Source organism: Micromys minutus, assembly GCF_963924665.1.
Source record: "Micromys minutus genome assembly, chromosome: 1".
NCBI classification, from domain to species: Eukaryota; Metazoa; Chordata; class Mammalia; order Rodentia; family Muridae; genus Micromys; species Micromys minutus.
In genome coordinates, this window is record NC_137969.1 from 141,949,054 (window position 1) to 141,976,280 (window position 27,227).

The window sequence follows — 27,227 nt, forward strand, 5'->3', positions numbered from 1 at the left end:
AGCCCACGGGAGTCTGCGACTCAAAGCTAATCAGCGAGCAATCCACCCAAAGAGGAACCGTGCAGTACGGCTTAGCCTGTAAATCCCACCTTTGGAAGCCGAGGCAGGAATGTCAAAACCAGCCTACCCAGGGCTTCGAATGAGCCCACCCACCCCCTCGATTAAAACAAAAAACTGGAAATTTTCTTTTGGGGGAAAAATGTTTACTTTGGGCACATACTGATTCAAATATTGAAATAAAATAACGCTGGCCAACTTACTAACAAAAGACAAACACTAGGAAAGCGAAAACTGTCTACCTGTAACAGACAAGTGTCTTAGAGAGTTTGAATTGGCTGGTTTAACCCACCTGCACGCACCTGCAGTTCTGAAAACCGGAGAACGAAGTAAGAGCAAACACACTATTTCTAAATCGCCCCGATGAACAAAAAACCGGTGGGAAGACTATTGTCTCCTGTACTTTAATCCTATATAAAGTTCCTGAATCAAGACCGTGAGTCAACCCGTTGAAGGTCTAACGTACAAAGAGCAAACCGTAGTTTAATACTCGGGGCGGAGGGGTGGGGGGCGTCCTTTAAAAAAAAAAAAACAAAAAAACGAGCCTTGGCCTTTTCGGCCCAGATCTTTGCGCCTGTCTCTCCCGTGACCCGCGAAGTCGGCGGTTACACACAGACGACGCCGCTCCGTTCAAGCACCTGACCGGCAGGATCCAGCGGGGCGGCGGAGGACCAGGCCGGGCTCACTCTGGGCCCCGGGATCCGGAGGGATCGGCTCGCCCGGAGCCCAGCGGAAGGTGAGGGGCGGGCGAGGAGGACGCTTCCCCCTAGGGGCGGGAGCCGCGGTGGGGGGCGGGGCGGGGGCGGGGCAGGCCGCGCCGTCGGGGCGGGGCGGTCCTCAGCTGGCCGGGCCCCGGCGGGGCGGGCGGAACGCGGAGCCCAGGCGGCGGCGGACAGCGGACGGTAGACTGTGGAGCATCCGACCCGAGCCCCGAGCCTCGGGCTCTGGCTTGGAGAAGCGGCTGCGCCGCGAAGCCACGAACGAGATGGCAGAGTCCCCGCTGGCCGGCGCGGCTGCTGAAAGTTGCGGGGAGGACCCGGAGAGGGGCGGGGAGCGGCGTCCCGAGGAGCCGCGCGGCGCTGCCGCCCGCGGCGCGGACCCGGAGGACGAGGCGGGGCCCTCGGAGCCGGACTCGCCGGTGGCCGCCCCCTTCTTCCTGCTGTACCCGGGCGATGGAGGCGCGGGCTTCGCTGCGCGCCCGCCACCGCAGCGCGCCTGGAGGACCCCGCCGTCGCCCGGCTCCCCGCTGCCCTTCCTCCTGCTGAGCTACCCGAGCGGCGGCAGCGGCGGTGGCAAGCACCGTGAGTGTTGGGCACGGGGACGGGGACGCGGTGGTCGGCCGAGCAGGACCGGCTCAGTGGAGCTCCGCCTCTCGCCGGGTTTCGGAACCGCGCGGGCTGGGGGTGGGGTCCGCGCGCGGGGGCGGTGGCCGTGGCCCTCGGCGGTGTCCGCTCCTCGGTCGCCCCAGGCCGCGGCCCCGCCAGCTCGTTCCCCCTCGGCCTCCACGTGCTGGGGCCGCGGCGTCCCCTGGCGCCGACCGGCGGCGCAGCGCACTGGCGCCCTTCCCGGAGGAACCGCGGAGCTGGCGTCCCGAACCGGCTGACGCGCCCCCACCGGTTCCCAGCAGCGGTGGCCAAGTGGGTGTGGCTGCCGCGCCGCCTCCCTGCGGCCTCGGCCGGGCTAGGGAGATTTTTCTAAGCGCGTTCCCCAAAACCAAGAGTGAAAGTGGTGATCCCCACCCCCACCCCACCCAAGTGAGAAAAGAAATGGTCCCGAGGTGCCCGAGAGGAAGGGAAGGGAAAGTGTGGCTTGGGAAGGGCACCTCCCAGTGTTGTGTCTTTTGTCAGAAAGACGCTTCCATGCCTTAAAGTGGTGACCACACTCTAGCCCCCCAAAAGCAGAGAATCCCCATCGGTGCTGTTTTAGGCAACAAATGTTTATTGCTGTTGGCCTTGAGCAGGTCTGTGAGTGTATGTAATGAGAGGGCTGGAGTATCAGGAATGGTTTAAAAAGACAAGAACTTAAGGATACGAAAATACCTCTGACAACTGAAAGGATGCTGGAGATGCCAAATACCAAGCTATAGTTAGGAATTTTGAAGAGGGGAGGAAAGTTCCCGGGGCGGGAGGGGGTGCGGTAAGTGAGGCTCCCCTCCCACCTTGTTTTTAAAGCTCGCTGGTTCAGATCTTGATTTGACAGCTCTTTGCTGCCAAGAAACTGACTTGGCTTTTTCTGCCTCTTCATCCAACCCAGTGGAAAAGATAAACATTTGTTGAATGTCTCCTTGTGTACAAGTACCACGATTATCACGGCTATCAAGTCTCTGTGAGTTTAATAGACTCCACCCTTCTCAGCTGGGGAAGCTGAAGATTAGACTAATTACACGATTTGTTTTCAGTAACAGTTTTAGGAAGCCTGACCCAGATTCCTTGTCTTCCATGACTGAGCTTTTTAATCAAACTTCAAGGTCCAAAGCCGAGAAGGAGTGTGTAGGGTTCTCAGGAAGGAACTACGGATGCAGCTTCGAAAGTCCTGTGTGATTTCTCTTCTTACCTAAAACGTGGTCCTAGATTGACCTGGTTGAGTGTTACAGAAGTAACCTTCTCTGAGTTGTGTGCTCTAATCTCCAGATGGGAGAGTTCTGATCGGAATTCTCTTGTGCAGCAGAGGGTGCAAAAATAAGCAGATTCTCCATGCCGAATACTTTTCATTTCTAAGGAATAGGCTTTGTACGGCCTCTTTTTTGTTCCTTTTCTATTTCCGTGTATTCTTCTTGTTATAACCAGATCACTGCAGAATGAAGGAGGCGCCCTTTTAACAACAGTTCTCCATGCAACAACTGTACATGACTTGACATAGTTTTTTTTTTTCATCTGTTGGTTAGCATCAGTTGTAGGGACTATTTGAGTCCCAGTTAATTTGTTTTTTCTGCTCAGTAAAGATTAGTTTTCTTTATTTTTAAGTATTACTAGAAATTTGGAGCTAAGCGTGATCACGAAAGGCAGGGAAGATTTAAGTCCCTGGGGTTGAACCTTGCACGTGCCTGGCAAACACTCAGCCACCACGATCATGAGTGTGCTGGTATACCGTGGTCATACAGTGCTAGCATGACTATGGAATGTTAACACACAACCATCTTAGAATTAACTTATTTTATAATAGTTCAAGAAATAAAACGTATAACTCCTGCCTCCATTGCTTTTACAGACTAGTTACTGACAGTGCATTCTAGCCAAACATACTAGCTACGTCCTTTTGGGGGAGGGGGAGAGGGGAGACAGTGTCTCGATGTATACATCCGTAGCTATAGCTGTCCTGGAACACACTACCTGGAGTTCACAGGGATCCACCTGCCTCTGCTTCCACATGTTGAGGTTAAAAGCGTGCCCCATACTTTTAAAAAGGTTTTATTTTATCTTGAATTGGATTGGATCCCTCTGGAGTAACAGACAGCTTCCATGCCTTCTGGAACATCAGCACACCCTTAGCCACTCAGCCAGCTCTCCAGCCCACTAAATACATGATTCAGTCCTCAAAGCCAGTGAAAGTATTTCTGTTGAGTTTTATTTCTGCATGATTTTATTGTTGCTTTAGAATCCATACAAATGTCAAAAACATGCAGAGAAGTACTTCCTCAGTGCCCTGCAGAGTCAGTATTGACTCTGGTTTCTGTAATGTTCTGTATCACTGGAACACTCCTGACTGCTGGGTTTTAAAGGCTTCTTGTTCTTTTTTTTTAATATTTATTTATTTATTTATTTTGGTTTTGTATGCATTGGTGTTCTGTCTGCATGTATGTCTGTGTGAGGGTGTCAGATTCTCTGGAACTGAAATTACAGACAGTTGTGCAGCGCTCTGTGGTGCTGGGAATTGAACCCAGGTCCTTTGGAAGAACAACCCTTATTCTTAACTGCTGAGCCATCTCTCCAGCCCTGGCTTTTTGGTTTCATTTCTATTACCAGGACAGCACATGAAGTCAGACTCGACCCTAAGTGACTGTGTGGTAGATGAGCACAGCTTAGAACCCTTTCTTCTCTTCTTTACCCATGGTTTTTCCAGACAGTCCAGATTAGCCTTGAATTTGAAGTTGTCTTCTGGCCTTAGCCAGATGCTGGGATTTGTGTGTGCAGCCACACCGTCAGCCCAATTTTAACTTCCTGATGCTGTACCAAACATGGGTATCATGTACCAACCTTAACACTGTTGTGATCGTATTGCTCTGTTTGTACAATTGTGACTATTCTTCCATGCCTGTTCTCTTGAGGCAGGCTCTTGTCAACTCTGCCTGTGACCAAGAATGATGTGACTCTCCTGACCCTCTTGTTTCCACCTCTTGAGTAGGATGACAGGCCCACCCCACTACCTTGTCTTGTGCTGATGTTTTTAACATAACGTGAATTGGGAAGCTTTGTTGTTCAACGACAGTGTAAGTACAAAAAAATAAATACAAATAAAAATCCAAACAGAAGAGGTAACCTAGCCTAAAGGTTTTAGGGTTTGGGTGACATGTGGCATAAAATAGCATATGCTGCGTGCCTATAAAGAGTTGAAAGAAGGCTTCTGATAGGCCATTATGGATTCTTCTTCCTTTCTGAATATTTCCTGTTAGTCTGTTTGGTTTTTATACCCTAATTCTTTATTTCCCCTTGAGGCAGGGTCTCACTGTGCAGTTCTGGCTGACCTAGAACTCACAGAGATCTGTCTGCCTCTGCCTCCTGAGTGCTGGGATTAAGGCACATGCCTCCATGCCTGGTTATATACTCACTTTAAACTTTATTTTCTCTACTGTACTTTTGAAAATTGATTGTATAAAAATTGCAAATAGCACATAGATCTGCTGCCTTTGCTCACATGTTTTGCGATGCAAGCATTCAACTTGCAAAACATCTTTCTGTTCTGTGGGCTCCACTACCACCACCCCACCATGGTCAATGTCACATGATGCCACACTTTTGAATTGGGCGAACTTTCAGGACTTTTTCATACAGTCACGTGTCTGTGGTCATATTTCACGGAATCTTTTCTCTCTCAGATAAATGAGCTTCTGTGATTTCGGATCAGCTGTTTTGCAGCTGACTGTTAATGCCCTCCTTTTTCTGTTAAAACAAAACAGATCTTGTGAGTAAACAGCACAAAGTTATAAATTAACTTTGGAGGGGGCACGATGAGCTTTAATGATCAACTTCTCCCAATCTAGAGTCACCTGGGAAAAGAGTCTCAGTAAAGGACTGTGGAGATCAGGTTGGCGTGTGGGCATGCCTGTGAGGTATTACCTTACTACATGATAGAGATAGGAGGACCTTCTCGTTGTGGGGAAGCCATTCCCATTGGGATCTTGGACTTTTTAAGCATAGAGAGCATGCTGAACATAGAAGCTGTGTTAACTGAGGGTTGTGACTAATTGTTTCAGGTTCCCCCCTAGACCCACAGTGATAGTCTCTCACCTGGAATTGTAAGCCAAGGCAACCCTTTCTTCCTGGACATCACTTTTGTCATGGATTTTTAGCATAGCAAAAGGGGACAAGTAGTCTAGTATGTATAGCTGTGTGTAATGGGCCATGGCCATGCATGTAGAGGCCAGGGGACAGCTTTGGGGTATTGGTTCATGCATTGCATTGTGGATTGCAAGGGTTGAACTCAGGTCTTCAGGCTTGTTTTTACCTGCTGGGCCATCTTGCTGGCCTAGTTGTTTTGTTGTTCGTTGGTTGGTTAATTGGTTCTTCAAACCTTATAAATGGCAAGGTTGTGTAGTAAAGTCAGAAGGCTGAACATTGTTCCCACAACCTCTATTTGTAATTTTCTGTAGAACAGGCTGGCCTTGAACTCAGGGATCTACCTTCCTCTGCCTTGAGAGTGCCAGGACTTAAGTGAGCCCCACACTGCCTGGCCAGTAATTCTTACCTTTATCTAACTCTCAAGGATACAGCAAATATGTATGCTTCTTTGCACTTCTAGCAGCACTAGGGTGGCAGAGGCGGGAGGATCTCTAATTTGAGGCCAACCTATTCTAATAGTGAATACCAGGACAGCCAGGGCTACACAGGGCTATACCCTGTCTCAGAAAGAAACAATAGCAACAACAAAAGTCATGTTTAAGGCAATGTCAAACAAGCATCCCATGTCTCTCTTGTCGTTTTTCTTCCAATTACAGCTGTGTACAAAATGTGTCCCGTAAAGAAAGCATTTCCGTCCTGTATTTGTGCATGCCTATGTTGAGAATGAGAAGGAGCCGGAAGAGGGATAAAAAAGGGGCGGGGGAAGAGCTTCAGAAGAGACACTGCTGAGTACCCTTTTCAAAGAATACCCAACAATGAGGACCATGATTGGCTCCTGGATTCCTGAGTGGTGCTCATAATTAATGAACTGGAGATGAACTAAATTCTCTTGCATGTACTTGCAAATCTAGAATGTGTGCAAAGAACCTTTAGATTTATAAATATGTCCCAGAAGCACAGCAAACCAATTTTATGTTTATAGCTTCATGTGTGTATACAGATATATATACATATATGTATACATACACATATATATGTGTATATATATGTAGTAGTTTGTCTTCCATGAAAATATATTCATTTTTTATTGTGCGTATGGGTATCCTTTCTGCATGTATGTCTAAACCATGTGCATACATGGGTGTCCGGAGAGTCCAGAAAAGGGCATCGGGTCTTCTGCAGGAGTTGGCAGTGCCATCTCTCTAGCCCCATTTCTTGTTTTTTAATTGCTTGTAGTCATTTTAAAATATACCTAATTAGGAGTTGAGTATATATTGTCTACAGTTCAAATCTGCTATATGCTTTTCTACATTTTGAAAAGGTAAAAGCATTTTGTTTTGTAGATAAGGACTGTCTGCCTAAACTAGGATTTAGAGGAACAGTCAGATCAGAGCATGCACCTTCATGGTAGTTTTTGGAAACAGGTTGGTTGGTGACTTGTTTTGTTGAATTGTTTTAGTAATGGGTTCCTCTAGCCCAGGCTGGCTTGAACTTGACCCATTCCTGCCTGTACCTCTTGAACACTGCGGTTGGCTACAGACATGTGCTACCACGCCTGGCCGAGACTTTTTAAAGATTGGCTTCTTCATAGTCCCTTGTGGATTAACATAGCAGTACTAGGGTTCATTGTTCCATTCATTTTCAACTGTGGTGACAAAGCAAAAATGGGCTGGAGAGACGGCTCAGAGGTTAAGAGCACTGGCTACTCTTCCAAAGGTCCTGAGTTCAATTCTCAGCATCCACATGGTGGTTCACAACCATCTGTAATGGGATCTAATGCCCTCTTCTGGTGTGTCTGAAGACAGCTACAGTGTACTCATAAAAATAAAATAAGTAAATCTTAAAACACACACACACAAAGCAAAACCATTTTCTGGTCCATTAAATGCCATCTTTTCACTTGGCATATAACATATAAATGCACCCATACCAAAGAGGGAAAATGTGTCCACCAGAGAATTGGGGTCTACCCAAAGGAGGTCAGCATGCGGTGGCCCCTTTCCACGCACAGCTGAAATGACTCAGGATATCCTGAGCTTTGGAGGTTCAGGCAGCTGAATCAAGCCCCCATTTTATCCTTTCCACTGGTTCCTTTATTTCCACATTCCACTTCCTGCTTACCCTCTGGATACTGCAGTCTCCACAGTTGTCTAAGATGTAGAGCACTCTGTCCTTCCAAACAGTTCCATCCCCTCTCTTCTGCCTCCCTCCCCTTGCTTCCCCTACTTTTTCTTAGGGACTACGGTGTGAGACAGTTAAATCAGACTTGTGATTGACAACAGTTCCAGGGTTTTGGTAGTTGTTTTGTTCTGTTCTGTTTTTTCAAGACCGGGTCTTTCTGTGGTCCTGGCTGTCCTGGAACTCTCCCTCTGTAGACCAGATTGGCCTAGAACTCAGAAATCTGACTGCCTCTGCCTCCTCCCAGAGTATCACCACATCCCAGCTAAACATAGGGAAAAGTAAGGAAAAACTCCCAAGAGTAGGAGAGGTTACAAGACAGGGGTACTCGGGTGCATTTTTAATTCATTGCATTTATTTGTGTGTTTGGTGTGTGTGTGTGTGTGTGTATGTATGGGTGGGGGTGGCTCACAATATAGCTCTGAGCTCTGGAACTCACAAAGATCCTCCTGCCTCTGCTGGGATTAAAGGCATAAGCCACCACAACCAGGTTTAGAATCTCATTTTAGTGAATTTTACATTCATTGTAACGATTCTATGTTACAAATAGTATACTGCTACCTGAACATTATTAATATCAAAACTTCTCCCATAATGCTAAGTAAGTCATAGATAGGTCATCAAATTTGTTTTGAGAAGTCAGTGCACTATAACTGTAAGCATTCAAGAATTGGTTTAAATTGGAATGGGCCTGGGGTAGAGCTCAGGGGTAGAGCTTACACTGAGCATGCACCAGGCGCTGGATTCAGTCACTGCACAGAAAGAAACAAAAGCAACTGTACGAGGAAATGCTTTCAGACTGACAGATACCAGAATCGGAATGGTTGTGGCGTGTGTTTGTAGCAAGAGGCTTGCTGTGCTTCACGGTTCCCTCGCCTCACCCTTCTCAGCTGGGTTCAGGTGTGCAGGACTGTGATGAACGGTGCCGAAAGGGTCCACTGTCTAAACTTCCCAGGCTGCTTCCCAGGGTGGATTCCTCTTGGTAAAGCCTATTTAGCAACTCCCTGGCTCCAGCCTTGTTTGATACCAAGTGGACTGGACATTCAGTCTATGTTGGAAGGATTGGGGACGGGGCAGACGTGGGGTAGTTTGAAGGAGTAGCTGGGATCCTTTCACATGTACAAGAAGAGCCTGGTGGAACGAGGGTCGTGGGAAAGCAGAAGTCATTTAGAATGTGATTCTGTGGAATCTGTTTAGGGACTCTCCACAGGCCTGCTTCTGCCATTTACAGTGTACTACTTGGTAATCCCGACCTGTCACTCTTCCTTCCTTACAACGGGAAACGAATCGCATATACCCTTCCCTCTACACATCTCCTTTTAGCTTTCTTCCGAGTCACTCTTGTAAAGAGGAGAGTCATGTTGTGTTCTGAGCATTCTCAGAAGCAGAATCACTTACTGTAACAGTGATGCTGCTCTCTGCTTGCTCCGAGCCAAGGGCCGCGCTAGCATTTTCTTTACGTCATTTTATTTAATTCTCAAGTAGCTAACTGTGTTTCCCATTTGTTAGTGAAGAAATGGACAAAGGCAGAGGCAAGTGGATCTTTGTGAGTCCTAGGCCACCTTGGTCTATATAGTTCCAAGCCAGTCAAAGCTGAGTAGTGATACTCTGTCTCAGAAGAGAGGAAAGGGGAGGGATGAACAACTGGGCAAGGCTGCTTGGTTTCTGTGAGGTAGCCATAGGGTTCCCTGGGAACATTATACTTCCAGAGGTAGCATGCTCTACCAAGAACCTCTCCTTCCCTTCTGCATCTGGAATCTTGGCCTAGATTGGGCCTGTCTTTTCAGGCCACAGCCCTCTAGAATTTCTTCTCCACTCATTAAGATCATATCTGCTAAGAATGAATTACATGCAACAGTCTTTGGAACTTTTTAAACACCTATGGTTGTTGTTTCATTCTTGTTCTTTGTTCAGCACTTTCATATATACTGGGAAAGGTACTTTGCGAAGCTGGGGTGGGGAGGACCATAAGAGGAAGCCAGCTTAGGCCACCTAGCAAGACCCCTGCAAAAAGGGAGGATGGGAGGGAAAAGCCCACTAGCATCAAGGCAGGGTTTCTTTGTGTGTCTTTGCTGCTTTGGAACCAGGATAGCCTCAAACTCAAGAGATCTACCTGCCTCTGCCCCCTGAGTGCTGGGATTAGAAGCATGTGCCAACACTGCCTGGCTAGAATCTTGTTTCTTAAGATATACATTGAGTTTGATTTTGTAGAACTGAAAAAACTTGAAGGTTGAAGTTTTAAAACAGTGGAAAATATCATTTAGTGTATGGAGAGTTGCTTTAGCATTATATTTCTACACCAATAAGCGTCTGTTGAGACTGGTATTTGGTAGGCACTATTTTGAGCAACATCTATAAATAATATGCAAAACAGGTGAATTTCTTCTCCTGGGGCTGTGTTCTCTGAAAGCTGGTAACTTAGTTCCATTTCACAGCTGAGCAGACTGAGGTGCAGGGAGGGTGCAGTTCCCACAGCCAGCACAGGCTGCTGACAGCTTTGTCCCTGTACTTGCTGCCACTGAGCCGTGACATCAGGTCTGCATCCCATAGACGTCATTTCTGCCCTTAAACTGGTTAATTTTAATAAAGAACGATGAGACCCTGTAGTCCTTTGGTATTTGCTTTTGACAAAACAATGATAACTCAGCTTTCTGGGCATAGTCATTTTATAATTGCTTATTGTCATCTGTGGTTAATATCCACAGACCGACAACAAGCCTACAGGCGTATTATTAAAAACCTCAGATTGAAGAAATTGACAACTGCAGAGAAACCTAGTAGATTTGGGTTATGGGAAGAAAGATATTGAGAGGGAAAGGACTGTGTGAAATAATCAGTTTTGGCCTTCGACTGCAGTACCATAACAATGACTAGTTCAAGATGCCCTCTTAAGCTAATAGTAAAATCAGAAAAATATTTTTCTTAAGTTGTAAAACTGTAAGCCCAGAAAGAAGCATTAGGAAACAGAATTTTATGAGCACCCGCAAATTGATTTAGTTATACAGAATTGATGATTTTTAAGATGCCATTCTGTGCAGATTAGGAATGAAGAAAAAGCAGGAGACAGCCATCTTAAGTAAAGGATGGAAGAGAGAAGGAGCTCAGCTGGGCGTGTGAAGGACTCACAGGCCTGAGTTCATCCCCAGCAGAGCATAAAGCAGCCGTGGTATTACAGACCTGGAATCTCAGAACTTGTCAGGTGGCCTCCAGAGGATAAGTTCTGGTTATTCTCAGTTACATAGTGAGTTCAAGGCCACCTTGAAATGCAGGAAACCCTGTCTCCAAAACACAGCAAGAGGGGGAGCCTGGGAAGTAATTCAGTGGTGAGGTACTTGCCACTCAAGCATGAGGACCCAGTTCTGATTCCCAGAATCCATGTAAAAAGGCTGTAGCTCATACTATGAGCACTGGAGAGAGATGGGTGGGTCCCTGGGGCTTCTGTCTAGCCAGCCTAGCCTATTTGCTGAGCTTCAGGCCAAAGGAGAGACCCTGTTTCCAGCAAGGTGAATGGCATCTTATGAACAACACCTAAGATTGACCTTGGGCCCCTATACAGACATCTTGTTAGGCAGTGGACGTCAGTCAGTAAAGAACTTACCTAACAAGTATAAGGACCTGTATTCAATCCTCAGGGCCTGTGTAAAACAGCTGGACCTGGCAGGGAGACTGAGACACGTGTGTTCCTGGGGCTTGTTGGCCAGACAGCCTACTTAATTGGTAAACTCCAAGCCAATAAGAAACCTTCCACATGAAGGAGTGACACACACACACACACACACACACACACACACACACACACACAATGTCATACTGAGTAAAGAGCTTGGGAGCTATATATATTATGAAATGCTTTTTATAAAACTCATCAGAACCAAAAGTAAATATATATCAGTTATTCATATATTTGTGATCTGATTTTTAAAGTAAGACAATACTTTCTTTTTTAAAAAACTATGAAACTCAGGGTGACCTCAAATTCACTATGTAAATTTTGGTCTTTCTGCTTGAGTTTATATGTAAATGCAGCCACACCCAGCTCTAAGATAATAATGCACAAAATCCAGAAGAGGCGTTTTAGAGGGAAGGCACACAAGGATGGAGAGATGGCTCAGCTGAATACTGCTCGTGCAGAGGACTGGCTTTGGTTCCCGGCACCTACACGGCAGCTTACAACCATCTGTAACTCCAGATCCTGGCATCTGATGCTCTTTTCCGTCCTCCTCAGAAACCAGGAACTAAACTGATGCACATACCATAGATGGGTGCAAGCAAACTCCTTACACACATAAAACAAGTTACTATTGCAGTTACATTGGAAAGCAGAGGCAGTCGGGAGAGAGGGAGTGCGAAGCCCCTGAAGTCGGTGGTCCCTTTCTCTCGCTGAGCAATGATTTTACAGAGGCTGGTTAATTCTTTGCAGAATTAAAATTGTGAGGTGAAGTAGTTCTGCTTTTGGGGGGTGTTTTTTGTTCTGTGTTGTGTTGTGATGTTGTCGTTTGAGACCTAGCTTCTCTGTGCAACCCTAACCCTGGCTGTCCCTGAATGTACTCTGTAGACCAGGCATCAAAGTCACACCTCTGCCTCCCAAGTGCCTGGATTAAAAGCATGTGCCATCACCACCACTCCTTGGCTCATGAAGTGCCTGTTTCAAATAATGCAGTGTTCCATTTTACAAGATGATTCTCCCTTTGTTTACCTGTTTCCTACTTATTCGTATATCGTATGTTCTTAACTTACATATCTCCCTGAGTAAAAAGGACAAAGCAAAGTGGATTCCAGCTCTCTCCCCACTGTCATAGCAGAGGGACCACCTGAGGCCTCCATCATGGTGTCTGGGGGATTTTTGTTAGCCTAACTACACAACAGGAAAAAAATGTGCCCTGGGTTCTCTCTTTCTCAGAAAAAAAATCTGTACGTGAAATTCAAACCTGGCCCAAATGTGTAAGTTGAGGGACTGTCGTATCCAGGTAAAAGAAATGGTTTGGGAGACTTTAGGGTGTGAACTGAAAAGCCTGATTTTTAAAAAGTCTCTTCAGATATGGGACTTGAAGCTCATACTGAGGATCTTTCCAAGGGCCATACTTGAGTACCGAAGTTGAAGAGTGTCAAAGAAAACAGCTTCCAGTGGGGCCATCTAGACAGAACTGGGCGGGGGGAGCAGATCGGCCCCCTGGCCTTGTGTGTATGAGGACATACCAATGTCTGCTTGGCAGGACACTTAGGACAGCTCCCTGTGGCATTTGTTAAGTCCGTAACAGAAAACAAGAATTCGGTGAGTGATGTCACTCGTTGAATAATTTTTCCATACTGCACAACAGGGGCATTAGCCCTAACAAGTCAGTATCTGTCTTATGACAGCCACATCTGAGTGTGAGCCACAGTCTACTTTAAGAGAAATGTAACTTCCAACTGAGATGTACATCATGTTTGCTTGGAGTCACCCAGTGTAGAAAATCCCGGCTGTGTGAGCAGGAAGAGCAGTCTGTAGTGTTTGGGGATCCACCTGCTCAGCCCTTCTCCTCAGCATCTGCAAGTGTGTGCTCACTGACAGGTTCAAATGAGAAACAGTAGTTAGTGCAGTTTGTAATTAGTGTATACGTGAGAATAAGGTAATTTTTCTTTCTTTTTTCTTTTTTCTTTTTTTGATGATGGAGAATGAACTTAGTACCTTGAACCAATAGAGGCAATCCATTGTTCTAAATCCAATGTTCTAAATCCATTTGAAAATCAGGATTTGTGTGTTTTATGGATGGCTTAATGTTTTCTTTTTATGTAAAGCTAATGTGTTTGCAAATATAGAGAATTCTCTTGAAATATTTAGAGGCGTTTTACTAACTTAATCGCATTGCTTCTGAACAATAAGCAATTATGATGACTTGGTACTGTCTATCTGATCGTCTGATCCGAGTGTTTATCTGATGGGTGGGTGCCACTCATGCTGATGGTAAGGGTGCTCTTACCCAACTGCCTGCCACAGACAATAGATAAAGCAGGGAGAGGGGTTTTCTGACTCTAGCAAAAATTGTAGCTGCATTGGGCTCCCTCTTTATGCCCTCTAGCAGAACAGAATGGGCTTCAGAGAGGGACCGGAAGGGATCTTAGCCAATCCTCTTGCTCTAAGTCTAAGCCTTTCTACTGTACAGGCGTGTAACAGGCGTGTTACCACCTGTCCTGATCTCCTCTTGGGCTTAGTAAAGGCTCATGAAAAGATAGCATGCTGTGTTTGTGACCAGTCAGCGCTGAGGTTCAGTATTTGTCCCTTAGCCATGATTTCTCACTTGGGGTTCACTTATCTGGGGTCAGATGTAGTCTGAAAACATTAAGTTGAAAATTCCAGAAATAAGGTATACATTGCTTTTAAACTGTACAGCATCCTAAACAGTGTTGTGAAGCTTTCTGCCCCTGAGCTCAGGGTCTGGACCTCTGAGTAGGATCCGTACTGCAGATGCTTACCTCCCATTACCAGCCATTGTGAAGCTCATTGTGCTGTCATCTAACATGATGTCACAATGCCTCCGTGATCCACCTCAGTGGGCACTGTCATCTCCTGTCACTGGGACATAAGCTCAGGGACATAAGGTGTGTACGTGTGTGCAGTACACTTGAGCATGTGAGAGCCACAGAAGATGTTGTTTCATGGAGTAGCCCACCTTGGTTTTTTTTTTGAGACAGTTTCTCATAGGCCTGGAGTTCACCAGTTAAGCTAAACTGACTGGCAGCAAGCCCCAGGAGCTGGCTTGTCTCTGTCTCCCTACTGCTACGCCCAGGCCCAGCTGCTTTACTTGGGCCCTGGGGACTAAATCCAGGTCCTTTGCTCCCAAGACAAGCACCTTCCTGGCTGACTCAGCTCTACAGCATAAGATGTTTGCGGGTCTGGGGATGTAGTTCATTTTGGAGAATGCTTTCCTAGCATGCATAGTCTGGTCTTGATGCCAGTACTTTGTAAACCAGGTGTAGTGGCAAAGCCTAGCATTTTATCACCTGGGAGGTGTGGGCAAGAGGAAGTTTAAAGTCATCAGCTAAGTAAGAAGTTCAAGGCCAGCCTGTGCTACATAATACAAAAGGCCCTGTCTCAAAGGAAAAGGGGAAAAATGTTATTTTGCAATAGGCCATATTCATTTAACCCTTATTATGATATATTACAATGATTCTATTTTATAATTAGTCATTGATCTCTTTGTTGTTTGTATTTTGAGACTGGCGTTTTCTGTGTAACCCTGATTGTCATGGAACTTTGCTCTGTAGATCAGGCTGACCTCGAAGTTAGGGAGCCACCTGTCTGCCTGGAATTAAAGGCACACCCAGCAGTTACTGATCTCTTACCATGCTTTTTTTTTTTAAGATTTATTTATTATATATAAGTACACTGTAGCTGTCTTCAGACACTAGAAGAGGGTATCAAATCTCATTAGAGGGTTGTGAGCCACCATGTGGTTGCTGGGATTTGAACTCAGGACCTCTGGAAGAGCAGTCAGTGCTCTTAGCCACTTAGCCATCTCTCCAGCCCTCTTACCACGTTTAATGTATATACATTTAACTCTGCACAGTGTGAAACAACTATCCTTGGTTTCAGAGATCTACCAGAAAACGTGGAATGTATTCCCTGCGAATAATGGGAGACTGTATTGGACCCTGGATCTAAAACATTCAATTGTATTTATGTATGTGCTCTGATTTTCAACTCTGTGGTTGACCTGGAGCCTTTCTGCTCCCCCTTGCCGCCACCCATTACTCCTTTTAAGGTAAGGTCTCATGTTAGCCTAGGATGGACTGGTGGCCTCAAACTTGCTGTGTAGCTGAGTCCCTGAATGGGCAAGTGCTCGCTCGCTCGCTCTCCATAGCCCTGACTGACAGCTGTCTGGGTTCAATTCCATGAAGAGGTGTATTTGTTCTTTAAACTGAAAGCCTTAAATAGGAGCAAAACAAAACAAAAACCAATCTCTTTTGGGCACTAAATATTTCAAAACTAGTTTTCTTGCCATGGAAGAGAGCTACTTCCTGGCATTGTGTGGGGGGGGCATAAATAACATCACAGTGGATTGCACACTTGTGCACACATATTGGTTAAGAGAATTTAATGAAGTGTCTTCAGGATATTCCAGGATAGAAAGAGTTGAGTTTTTTTTTTGTTTTTTTTTTTTTTTTAATGCAACGTGTTTTCTTTGAACTTCTCTTTAGAGAAATATATTTTGTGTTGAGGCAGAAGCCTGATGAATATATCAGTATCAGAAGGGAAGGCATTGCCATTGATCAGGGAGGAATTCATGATAGTTTACGGTGGTGTTTATATGTTTGTTTTTTCCTGTCCTATCTTAAAAGGTTAGTCCTTCCTATTTTGAAAGCCCAAACTATAATTGCCTAAAAGACTACTGCAGCTTTTTTTTCAGCTTTTCTTAAAATGTTGTCTTCTGCATAGTAAATTTCAATAGCTGACTGTACAATCATAGAGGTGACGTGTGTGCTTAGTAAAGGACTAACTGCTTTTTGTTCCACAGTATTACCCATTATTCCGCCCTCTATCCCAGAGTGTAGCAAATTGATGAGGATCTGTGCATTGTGTTAGGTCTGCTCATGAGTTTGTGTTTGACTAGCACAGTCTGAAAGTGGGTTGTGCAGGATGAGACAGAGCAGCCTAATTGCTCCCCCTGCATCAGCAGCATCTATAAAGCATCCTGGGAATTGCTTGCCCAGTGCTCAGAGCAGCTGGTCACATGAGCCTGGATTTTCAGTTCAGTTCATTAGTCAGCCATTTTGGTCAACACCCTGCTTACTGCGCACAGCCAATCCTGTTAGAACTCAGCACCCGGCTCATCTGAGCAGATCCTTTAGTGATTTCTGCTGGTCAAAAAATTTTTAAGATAAATTGAAAATATAGCTTTATTTATTTATTTATTTGTATTCTTTCTGCACAAAGAAGGAGGATTTTTTTCACTTATTCATGCCAAGACCAATTTTTGAAAGCCAGCTAAGGCAGCATTTGGGTGTGTAGGATTTAAGCCTATAGATAGCCTGGCTGGAATAAAGGAAAAGGAAGATAAAAGGAGAGCACGCTGGTAGAGGACGGCACCGACTGATCTTGCTAACCATTAGGAATTGCTATTAAGAAAAGAGAGATAGAATTGTTTGTTTTCAGCAGTTTGTTCTAGAAGGTATTTTTGTTGTTGTCTTTCTTTGTTTTTGTTTTTGTTTTTTTTCTTCTTTTTTTAATCTCTCCCATACCATTTTCTGAAAGCTTTATTTAAAAGCTTGGGATTTGAGATTTTTTTTTTTTTTTTTTTTTTTTTTTTTTTTTTTTTTTTTTTTGGTGCAGAGGTCTTATTTATTTATTTGTGTGTGTGTGTGTGTGTGTGTGTGTGTTGTGGTCACAGCTGACTCATCATGTCTGCCCTGACGCCTCCGACTGATATGCCAACCCCCACCACTGACAAGATCACACAGGCTGCCATGGAGACCATCTACCTTTGCAAATTCCGAGTGTCTATGGACGGAGAATGGCTCTGCCTCCGAGAGCTGGATGACATCTCCCTTACACCTGACCCCGAGCCCACCCATGAAGGTACGGTCAGATCCCAGCGCTAGTGCCTAGTCTCAGCAGCGCCCTCATTGTTACAGGGACTGGGAGGGTCAGAGGTGGAAAGACCCTCTTGGTTTTTATTGTTGTCTATTGCTCAGCTTCCGGGTACCCCCACCCCTTGTCTGCTTCCTAGGGAAAAGAGTTTTCCCTACCCTATGGCCTGGCCTCCTTTCGAGATGCTTCTGTTCTGTGACAGTTCTTTGTCTCAAAGCCCTTCAAAGGGAAGGTCTGAGGTCATCTCAGTGTTGGTTCCTGACAGACAGGGAAAGAGCTGTCAGTTGTGTTCCTACTTTAAACTGCTATAGAAATCACAGTGCTTTCCTAAGAGTAAATTAGGAAAACACAACTGTTATGGGGTATAACACACACAGTGGAGAAGATAGAGGAGTGTCCTGTCAATGGGGCATTGGTAAACAAGCATGGCACCCAGAAAATATTTGAAAAAGTTAGTCTTTTTAAATAGCATTAAGTGGAAAAGCGATTTTCAATTCAGTGCTCCAGGAATATGAGCTCTGAAGAGCGCATGTCTTATAGAGGTTAAGCAAACGGTCACTCCACTGTCTCTGTAAATATGTACGATAGATGCACAGATGCTTAGATGCTTGTGTTTACAGTTGCAAGGAATCTGTGATCTCTTGACTTTTTCTAACAATTCCTAAGCTGTAAGACGTTTTTAGCTTATACTCCTTAAATTCCTTATTGCCAAGATGCAAATATGATGGCTTCTCAGCAGTTTATTCTCCTTCAGACAACAAAGATAAAAACACGAGCCTGCAAGAAGTCCTTTATGAACATCTGCCTGGAACTTCGGCATATCTGCAGGACAAGTGGATTGTACATCAGGTTGGAGTTAGGAGAAGTGGCTCCATGCCGTGCACGACCTTGCGTGCAATCCTGTCATGACTCAGATTTACTCAGTGTTCTCCTTCCCAGTCAGAGTTAGCCCTGAGAAGGTTTTAGAGAGCGTTACAGTCCCCAGACAAAAGCAGGCATTTGTATATTTCTTCTGAGCAGAGCTTTACTAGTTTTAAGGCTGTTTGGCATCTGTCCCTGATTCTGTCGGTTGTTAGCTGTGTTTCACGGTGTGCACAAGGGTCGGAAGCCATCAGCTGAAAGTCTGGACAGGGCCACTGCTGTTTACACAGCCTCCAAAGCTTTAGCAGTCTCTGGGGAAGAAGAGTGCAGTCTGAAAGGGCTACCAAGAAGCTTTTTAGCTAGTGCCCTTGGCATGCTTTGTTTGAAAGCAAATCCCCATTCATTTTGGAAGGTGTACTGTGAAATACGACCTTAGTTATAAGGTCAAGTTTCCCAAAGATAATCTTTAATACTTTCAGTACTTTGCATATATGCTTGCCTCCTGCATAACAGTTGTGTGGTGAGCACAGGTTTGCTGTAGGTACGTGTAAACGTGTGTAATAATACCGTTTGAATCTTCACTGAGAAATGGGCTGCTGTAGACATGAACATGGTAGTTAGGGAGGACAGCATGGGAGGTGCACTGTTAACGGCACGCCCCTGGAGCTCAGAAGTCCTAACAGTATGGTGGGCATTTTGCATTAAATCAGGTGAGAGAAACAGTTGTCTCACATGAAATTTGTTTTTAAAGTACAAGGCCAGGGAAACGGAATGTGATATTCTAGAAAACCAGGAGGTTTGTTTCCTTGTTCCACAGACTGTGTCTAAACAGCCATTTCGATCCAAGAAATGTCTGCTTTAATTCTAAAACCCTTGACACCTATTAGATTTAACTGTGCGGTCAGTGGTTATATGAGTAACTAAGAAACTGGAGCTTGTGATGCCTAGACTGTGTCCTAGTTGAGTTATACAGAAAAGGTCTAAGCATTCAAATCCTAGAGACCCTTCAGTTTCACAAAGAAAAATGGGCAGAATTGCTCTCTGGAGATGATGTGTTCTCCAAGGCTTATTTCCTGAAACAGTTCTATATTTCCCGGGAGGCTGCCATGTGGAAAGGTCTTCCCTGTGCTTAGTGGACAGACACTTGGATTCCCTCCCTGTGCTTGTTGGCATTCAGTATGCTCCCTCATCTTATGTGTGCTTTCCTTTAAAACTAGCCGCTTTTAGTGGTCGGAGCAGAGGACCGAGTCCATGAGAGCGGAGAGGGGAGGGCCAGGGAGTGCTTCTGCACAGGAGAGGGCTTGCGACAGAGCTAGGGGATCACCACATGGATGTGGAGCTTCACTTCACAAATGGTACCTTCTGAGCTGTCCCTTGCCAGGGAAGAGCAGGTGATAAGGAGCCTGCTGGACAGTGTGGCTCAGCAGGGTGGGGACTGGAAAAGCACCTGGGCTTCACCCAGAGAAAGCTGCTGGGCCTTTAAACCTAGGGATAAAATGAACTTAATACAGAGGAGCAGCACTGTGGGTGGATCAGGAAGATAAAAGCTCCCCAGGGACTCTAGCCGTGACTGTGGAAATGGTCCAGGTGGAAGATAACACTTGCAGTCTAAAGTAAGAAGGATACGCCCAGGGAAGGAAGAGGCACCTGAGAAGTAGTAGAGCTGCCCTGATGACTGAGCAGCCTCTGGGACTGGGGATGAGGACCCCAGGTGTTTACCTTAAAGAATGCAAGAGTAAGACAAAGACTGTGGCCGACAAAGGGAGCATTGTCATGTCACCTGTTTAACCTTCCAGCCAGCCCCACAGAACCAGGGCTCAAGGTGACTGCCAATTATGATCCTCCTGCCTCCACCTCTCAAGGGTCTTGATTGTAGAATTGTGCTGATTTAAAACCATACCACACTGCCATTGAACTTAACTGTCAGGAATGGTCTTTGATTGATTGATTGATTGATTGATTGATTGATTGATTTTTTTTTTTTACATTTCTAGAAGCATAGTAAAAGTTAAAAATTAAGACTGGAGAGATGACTCGGTAGTTAAGAGTTCTGGATGCGCTTCCAGAGGTCCCCAGTTCAATTCCCGGCACCCACATGGCTCTCATGCCTGTCTGTGACTCCAGGTCCAGTGTTTCTGACACCCTCACAGACATACATGCAGCCCAAACTCCAGTGAGCACAAAAACAAATTACATTTTACAAAGTTCAAAGTAAAGGACTTTTAAAACTATCATGCTGTGGATCCGGAAACCTGACCAGGGCCATGAGGGGAATGAAAGACGGACAGGCACAGACACACGTACACACAAGGAGGTTGCTCTAACCAAGTGGCAGCAACTACTGCAGCCGCTGGAACCTCTGCCTGTGTTGTGTGCAGCAGAGGAGAGTTAGCCGTCTCTGGGAGAGGGAAGGTGTCTGCAGATGAGCAGCCAGGCTGTAAACAGCCAGGAGGAGGGAGCTGCAGTTGCTAGTCAATCATTTATAAACACTGTACTTACAGACAAAGGCCTTCCCTGTCCTGAGCTGGGCCCAAGTCAAACGCTGACTCAGGGCTTCCTCGCCCCTCCATGAAAGTGCTATGGTCTTCTCAGGAACAGAAGCAAAAAACTTTGAATGCATGATTACAGTAATTTAGAGACTGTGTCCTTCCTGAGATAGAAGAAGCTCCTTTGCATCCGGGTGTCTTGGAGGAGCTTTCTTGAAACAAGTTTGTGTTCTTGCTCAAGAGTCAGACAAACAAGAAACAAAGTTGGTTTCAGAAACTCCAGTAAGTGGAACACAGGGAAGACCAGAAACATTGTTTTTCCAAGTGTTAACAACACCCTGGCTGTGGCTGTGAGCCCAGTTTTTACCAGCTTACCCGATTGTCATTGGTTACCTAGCTGCCAACGTATGTTTACAAATCCTTTGGTGTCGAGAGAGAATCTTTACAGGAAGTCCTGAGCCTTTGTGTTTTATCTGTTACGAGATTAAATTAATTTTAGGTCAGAAGTCTGAAGTGGTGTTCTATTTTAAGTGAGAAAATATGTTTAGATTTATTGCCTTTACTTTGTAAGATGTTGGTTTTGGATAGGTATGTGATGTAAGTGAAATCTCTGAATTTAAGCTCATGGTCCTTTCCTTCCTTATTCGTACCCTCCTGTATCATTTTGGGATATTTGTGTGGTTTAAGAAAAATTTTTAAATGTCTCTGTTTAGAGCTGCAGAGATTGCTCAGTGGGTTAATGCTTGCAGCACAAGTGTGAGGGCCTGGGCGCAGATGCCAGCACCCACACAGGGAGGGTTTGGAGGCACAGACACAGAGTCCCAGCAGTGGGAGACCAACAGCAGGAGGCTCAGCCTCCTGAGTACTAGGATTGCATGGTTGTTGATTAAAACACCCTGCTCAAATACAGATAGAAGAAACATACTATGATGGGATTCTTCATTATTATTATTATTATTATTAATTCACTTACATATTTATTCACTTGCAAGTAATAATAATATTATTATTATTATTTACTTACATGTTTTGAGGCAGCATCTCACTGTGCAGCCCTGGATGGCTCAGGCAGAATTACATCTTCAGGACACGTTGAGAAATGAGCCTATGTTCCTTTGACAGGGTTGATGTTCAGAGCTGTGTGATGGCACATGCAGAGGCTGACCCTGCAGAATCAGGGCCCCAGCAGGCACTCTCCAACAGGTACCTTGGCCTTGCTGGCCAGATGCGTAACATCTGTACTGGCTAATGGCGAGAGGCTGTAGGAAATAACCTGTGGCTGTATGACTTCAGACCAGGAGTGTATGTTTTTGTCTGTTAGTTTGTCACTAGTACTGGGCATCCCTTGAGGCAAAGCTTAGTACTTGGGGCTAAACGTCACCTTACTCTCCCAGACCTCATGTTCACAGTGAGATGGAGGTGCATTGAAGATATTAGAGGCTCCTGGGAAGCAAGTGTGAGCTGTGGCTTGTCTAAAGGACATCCGTTTTCTTAGAAACAGTTACGTGGGTTTCAAAGGCAGACAGCACTGATGACATTTCCCAGAAGATAGAATAGATGCAGGCTTGGAATAGGTGTTTATGCCAGTGGAAATATACTATGGGCTGATCTTCTCAAGGTGACAGAGAAGGGTTTGTCATCCAGGGAATAGCGGACAGGTGCCAAGATCTCACCATTGACATTAAGTACTTCTTCCTTCTTCTTCTTTTCAAAACAGGGTCTCTGTGTAGCCTTGGCTATCCTGAAACTCACTCTATAGACCAGGCTGGCCTCAAACTCAGAGAGATCTTCCTGCCTCTCCCATCCTTCCTCCACCCAACCCCCCAGTGCTGGGGTTAAAGGTGTGTGCCACTGCACGGTGATGTTAGTTGCTTATGCTCCTAATTCTCCCTAGACGTGAGCATAGCCCCATCTTACCGGAGAATCACATGTTTCAATGAAAACAGTACATATCCCAGTGTGTGTTTTATAGGAGGTCAGGAGACATCAGATCCTCTAGGACTGTCAGTATAAGTTGTTGTGAACTGAACTAGATCCTCTATAAGAACAGCCAGTGAGCCATCCCCTCAGCCCCACTACACTTATGAGAAAATATTACTAGAATACCTTTCCTCTGCTTGTTTCTTACTTTAAAACAATTTAGCTCGTGTCTACTTTAACCTACCCTATTGGAATGTGGTTTACTATAGAGCTGCTAGGCATTCAGTCCTGATGGAAGACATGGGCTCTGCCAGAAGCATATGTTGAAACAGCTTTTTAAAATTATTTGTGTGTGTGTGTGTGTGTGTGTGTGTGTGTGTGTGTGTTTATCCTGTAGGAGATGGTGTGTGAGTTACTTTTCTTTTCCCACCTTTATGTGGGTTCTGAAATCCAACTCAAGTCTCAGTTCTCCAGGCTAAGCAAATGCCTTCATTTGCTGAGTTGTCTTTCCAGCCCAGGAACAGCAGCCTTTTTGAAAATTACTTTATCAGTGTAAATCAAAGGCCTATGAAAATAGTTCAGCAACCATACCAGACTGTACCTTAAGAAAATAATCATCAATATAGGCAAAGAATATTTTAAAGATTTATTTATGTATTTATGTGTTTGTATGGGAACCTGGGTAACTTTATGTGCACTGTATGTGTGCAGAAGCTCATGGAGGGCAAAAGACTGTCAGATCTCTGGGGGCTAGAGTTTTGAGTAGCTGTGAGAAGCCATGTGACTGCTGGGAACCAGACCTGGGTCCTCTGCAAGAACAGCAAGTACTCTGAATCACTGTGCCATCTTCTCAGCCCCCAGGCAAAAATTTTATATTATATGTATATTACAGTATTCTGCCTTGTGCTAGCAGAACTTCAGAAGACAATGTAGTGTAGTAGAAACTACTTCCAGATAAAACAGCAGTATTTATAATTTCCTGACAATAAGACATGAGTATCTTTTGGGAGCCTTTTGTTTTAACTTATCACAAAGTATCAGTGAACAGTAAAATCTTAAAATAATATGAATATGTTCTGGTTTCTGATAAAAATGATTAAATTTATAATCACCAGATAAATATGAAAAATTACACATTTGGAAACTAAAATTGCAGACTTTTAAGGATTCATTAATCAAAGAAGTCACAAGCAAAAATATCTCAGGCTGGAAGAACATGAAGGCACATTTCAGAATTAGAAATTTATAGGTTTAAATACTAGTTCTAAAAATGTTTTTACTTAAACATTCTTAAGAAATAGCAAGAAACCTGGGTGTAGTTGCCCACCGGTGACTTCCACACTGACATTGAAAGACCTAACATACGTGACGTAGGCACCTGTGTGCCAGCACCACAGACTTTAATTCAAAGACACACGTGAACATGCAAAAGAAAATTGGAAAATTGATTATCTCTGGGTAGTGAAACCACAAGTGATTTCTGTACTTTCTACTTCTTCACACCTGCACCTAATCAGCAAACGGTGTTGGCTTCCAAGCCAGAGATCACTTTTTCCCACTTTCTGCTTTTTATTAATTAAATTATTCATCTTACATCCTGATCATAGTTCCCCTCCTCTCCTCCCAGGCCTTCCCTCTCCCCTCCCCTCCCCTCAGAAAAGGGAAAACCTCCCGTGGATATCAACCATCCTCGGCATGTCAGGTTGCAGTAAAACGCATCTTCATCTTCGGAGAAGGGATCCAAAGGCAGGCAGTGTAGTCAGAGACAGCCCGTCTTCAGGGGACCACATGCAGACCCAGCTGCACAACTGTAACTTCTGTACAGATGGCCCAGGTTGGGCCCCATGCATTGCTCTAGGGTTGGCCGTTCAGTCTGAGCCCCTAGGGCCCAGGTTAGTTGATTCTATATGTTTCATTATGGCATCTTTGACCCCTTTGGCTCACAAATCCCTTTTTAAAATTATTTTTAAATTATATTTAAATAAATACATCTCTGGGTGTGTATGTATGTGAGTGCAGTTGCTCTTCGAGTTCAGAAGAGGGTGTCAGATCTGTAGCTGGAGATGAAGCCGCCTTACATGGGGCGTGGGGACAGAACTCAGTTCCTCTGCAAGAGCAATACCTGCTCTTCACCTCTCAGTCATCTCTCTAGGCTCCGGAAAGTGACTCTTCCCCCACAGAATCTTGTGAGAACTTGGGCACTCATTCATCCAGTCATGACACTGTGCCCAGGACTTCCTGGGGAGGAGTCATGTGAGCACAAGCAGAGACTGAAAGCAGAAGCTTCACTCTCCATCCATTTTCAGATCTCGTTCTAATTCTTATTTTATGCATGCAAGTGTTTTGCCTGCATATATGTCTGGCTACAGTGTACAAAGAGGCTGGAGCACATCGGATCCCCTAGAACCAGGATTATAGACAGTTGTAGGCCACCATGTGGCTACGGGGGGGGGGGGGGTACCTGAACCCATGACATCTCTCCATCCTCAAACTTCCGATATTTTTTCTACATTTTGTTAAATGTCACAGTGACCAGGATGTGCACACCAAGATGCATTCATCACAGTGTTAACTCGGGGGGCAGTAGGGACGAGGCGGTGGCACCAACAAAGCTGCTCCTTCTTTCTCTTCCAGCCAGGTGCTGCGGTTATAGGAGGAGCCCCATCCTGCATCTGCTGCCTTCCTGAGCGGTTGAGTGGTCAGAAAATAAAGCCTGGGGGCTGGAAGATGGTTCAGTGGATGACGTGCTTATGTTTTGAGCCTAGAACCAGTTTGTGTCTCTAGAATTTGTGTTCAATCTGGGTGTGACTGGCAGAGCCAAGATGGGAGGATGGATGGATGGAGCTCTTAGTTCAGGGAGAGTCAGTGTCTCAGAAAAGACGGAGGCAAGAAAAGACTAGAGGACGTCGCCCTCTGTCCTGCATACCCATACACGCACACATGCAAATCTTTTGCAATCATCCTCAGTGGCAGTTTGTCTTAGATTTATATTGTCAGGTTCTCAGAGTAGTGATTATGTGTGCACAAGGCAGTCTTTGTGAGCTCCAGGCAAGAAGGCCAGGGGCAAAGTGCTCTGGACAAAGTTCATTTCCTGTTCTGCGGGGAGAGCAGTGTGGCAGGTCACCCTCCTAGGTAAGTTTAGCCTCTGGAGTTCTGTAAAATCGTAGTTTGGGTGGGAAATGTTAGTAGCTTTTACTTGTATGCCAGTCCCAAAAGCAGGGTTCAGGATTGCTCTAGGAGTGGGGCTGAGCCCCTATGGCACCGCTGCTGTGGGTAGATTGGTTCTGAGTCTCCGAGTGGCTTCTTGTCCTTCCAGTGGGTGCTCCGGCAGTCCTGTGGCTCTTTGCAGAGCCTTCCCGCTTTACTCTCCACTGATGGACCTGTGCTAATCGTTCATTGGGGCCTTAACAATGGTCTGGTTTTGCTTTGTTGGTTCTGTTTTGTGACAGTGTCTGGCCATGTTCTCCTGCTTCCACCTACCAAGTACTTGTGCTTATAGGCGTGTTTGTGTACCATGATGCCTGCTTCCCTTGTGTGTTTGAAGAAAATATCAATTTCATATGTGTGTGTTTGTATGTGCCTGTCTGTCTGTGTTTTTTGTGTGTCTGCATGAGTGCATGTAATGTGTCATGGGGGTGTCCAGCTTGCACTCTGCTCCGGGTGCTCTCAGTTCTTTCTGACAGAGGTGTCGCTACCATTACTAGGAAAAGCTGCACATTACAAGTTATTATATGCATACCACACATGACACAGCTTACATATGAAATTCAGCATAGCTTTTGGGACTGGTTTTTGTCTTCTGGGGCTTGGTCTTAATGTCAAAGCCAAGTTTTTGCATCCACCCATGCACTGTTGCTGCTGTGTTACTGTATAGCTTAGGGACAAACAGCTTACAGTGCTGTGATTAACTATCCACAGTGCCCGTACCTACCTGCTCTATTCCTTTCTCATGAAAGAGCAGTAGGCAAGAGAAGAGTTTAGTCCACTATGCTTCCTAGTTTGGGGTCCTCACACAGTTCTAGCATTAACTTCTTGTCTTAATGATGTATGTGTTCATACGTATCTTAAGCTGTTATTAAGATGCTTCTTCCAATAAAGACTCTTGTCTCCAAGCCTGGCAGCCTGAGCTGGAGACCCACATATCAGGAGAGACCTGATTCCAACCAGCTGTCCTCTGATCCTACATGTATGCATGCATGACACATGCACTCACATGTGAGCAGATACACATATATGCATGCACACACAAACAAATAAATTAGTAAAAAGAATATTATAGGGTTGGCAAGATGGCTCAATAGGAAAAGCAATGGCCAGGTAGGTCTGGAACCCTAGTTCAATTCCCAGAAGGCAAGAATTCACTTCAAAGAGTAATCCCTGACTTCAGGATCCATCCCTACACATACATCATATATGTACACACAGTAATATATAATAACAATCATTTTTAAAATGAGATTACTAAATTCTATCAATTGTTAACCATGCAATCTAAGTGTTTGCTCTCAGTCACATACTCCACAGGCCATGAGAATGCTGGGTTTCCTTCTGGTCCGCCTTAGAAATGGGAACGGAAGCTGTGCAGCCAGCACGTGTCAGGACCTCCCCTTGGCAGACTCTCGTTTTCACAGTCCTCTGCCATAGTTATGCATCTGTAGCACG

At 45.2% G+C, this 27,227-nt stretch overlaps 1 protein-coding gene across 3 annotated transcripts in view; it reads left to right on the forward strand.

The window, feature by feature from the left end:
- Positions 1-924: 924 nt before the first annotated feature.
- RUFY3 (RUN and FYVE domain containing 3) overlaps positions 925-27,227 on the forward strand; it is a 73,278-nt gene continuing 46,975 nt past the window's right edge. For all 3 annotated transcript variants that reach the window (XR_013975164.1, XM_080923067.1, XM_080923068.1), the window contains exon 1: positions 925-1,358. Coding sequence is in view for 2 of the 3 variants with exons in the window: in XM_080923067.1 (XP_080779193.1) it covers positions 1,043-1,358 (316 nt within the window). In the remaining variant the exon portion in view is untranslated. The remainder of the gene's footprint in view (positions 1,359-27,227) is intronic.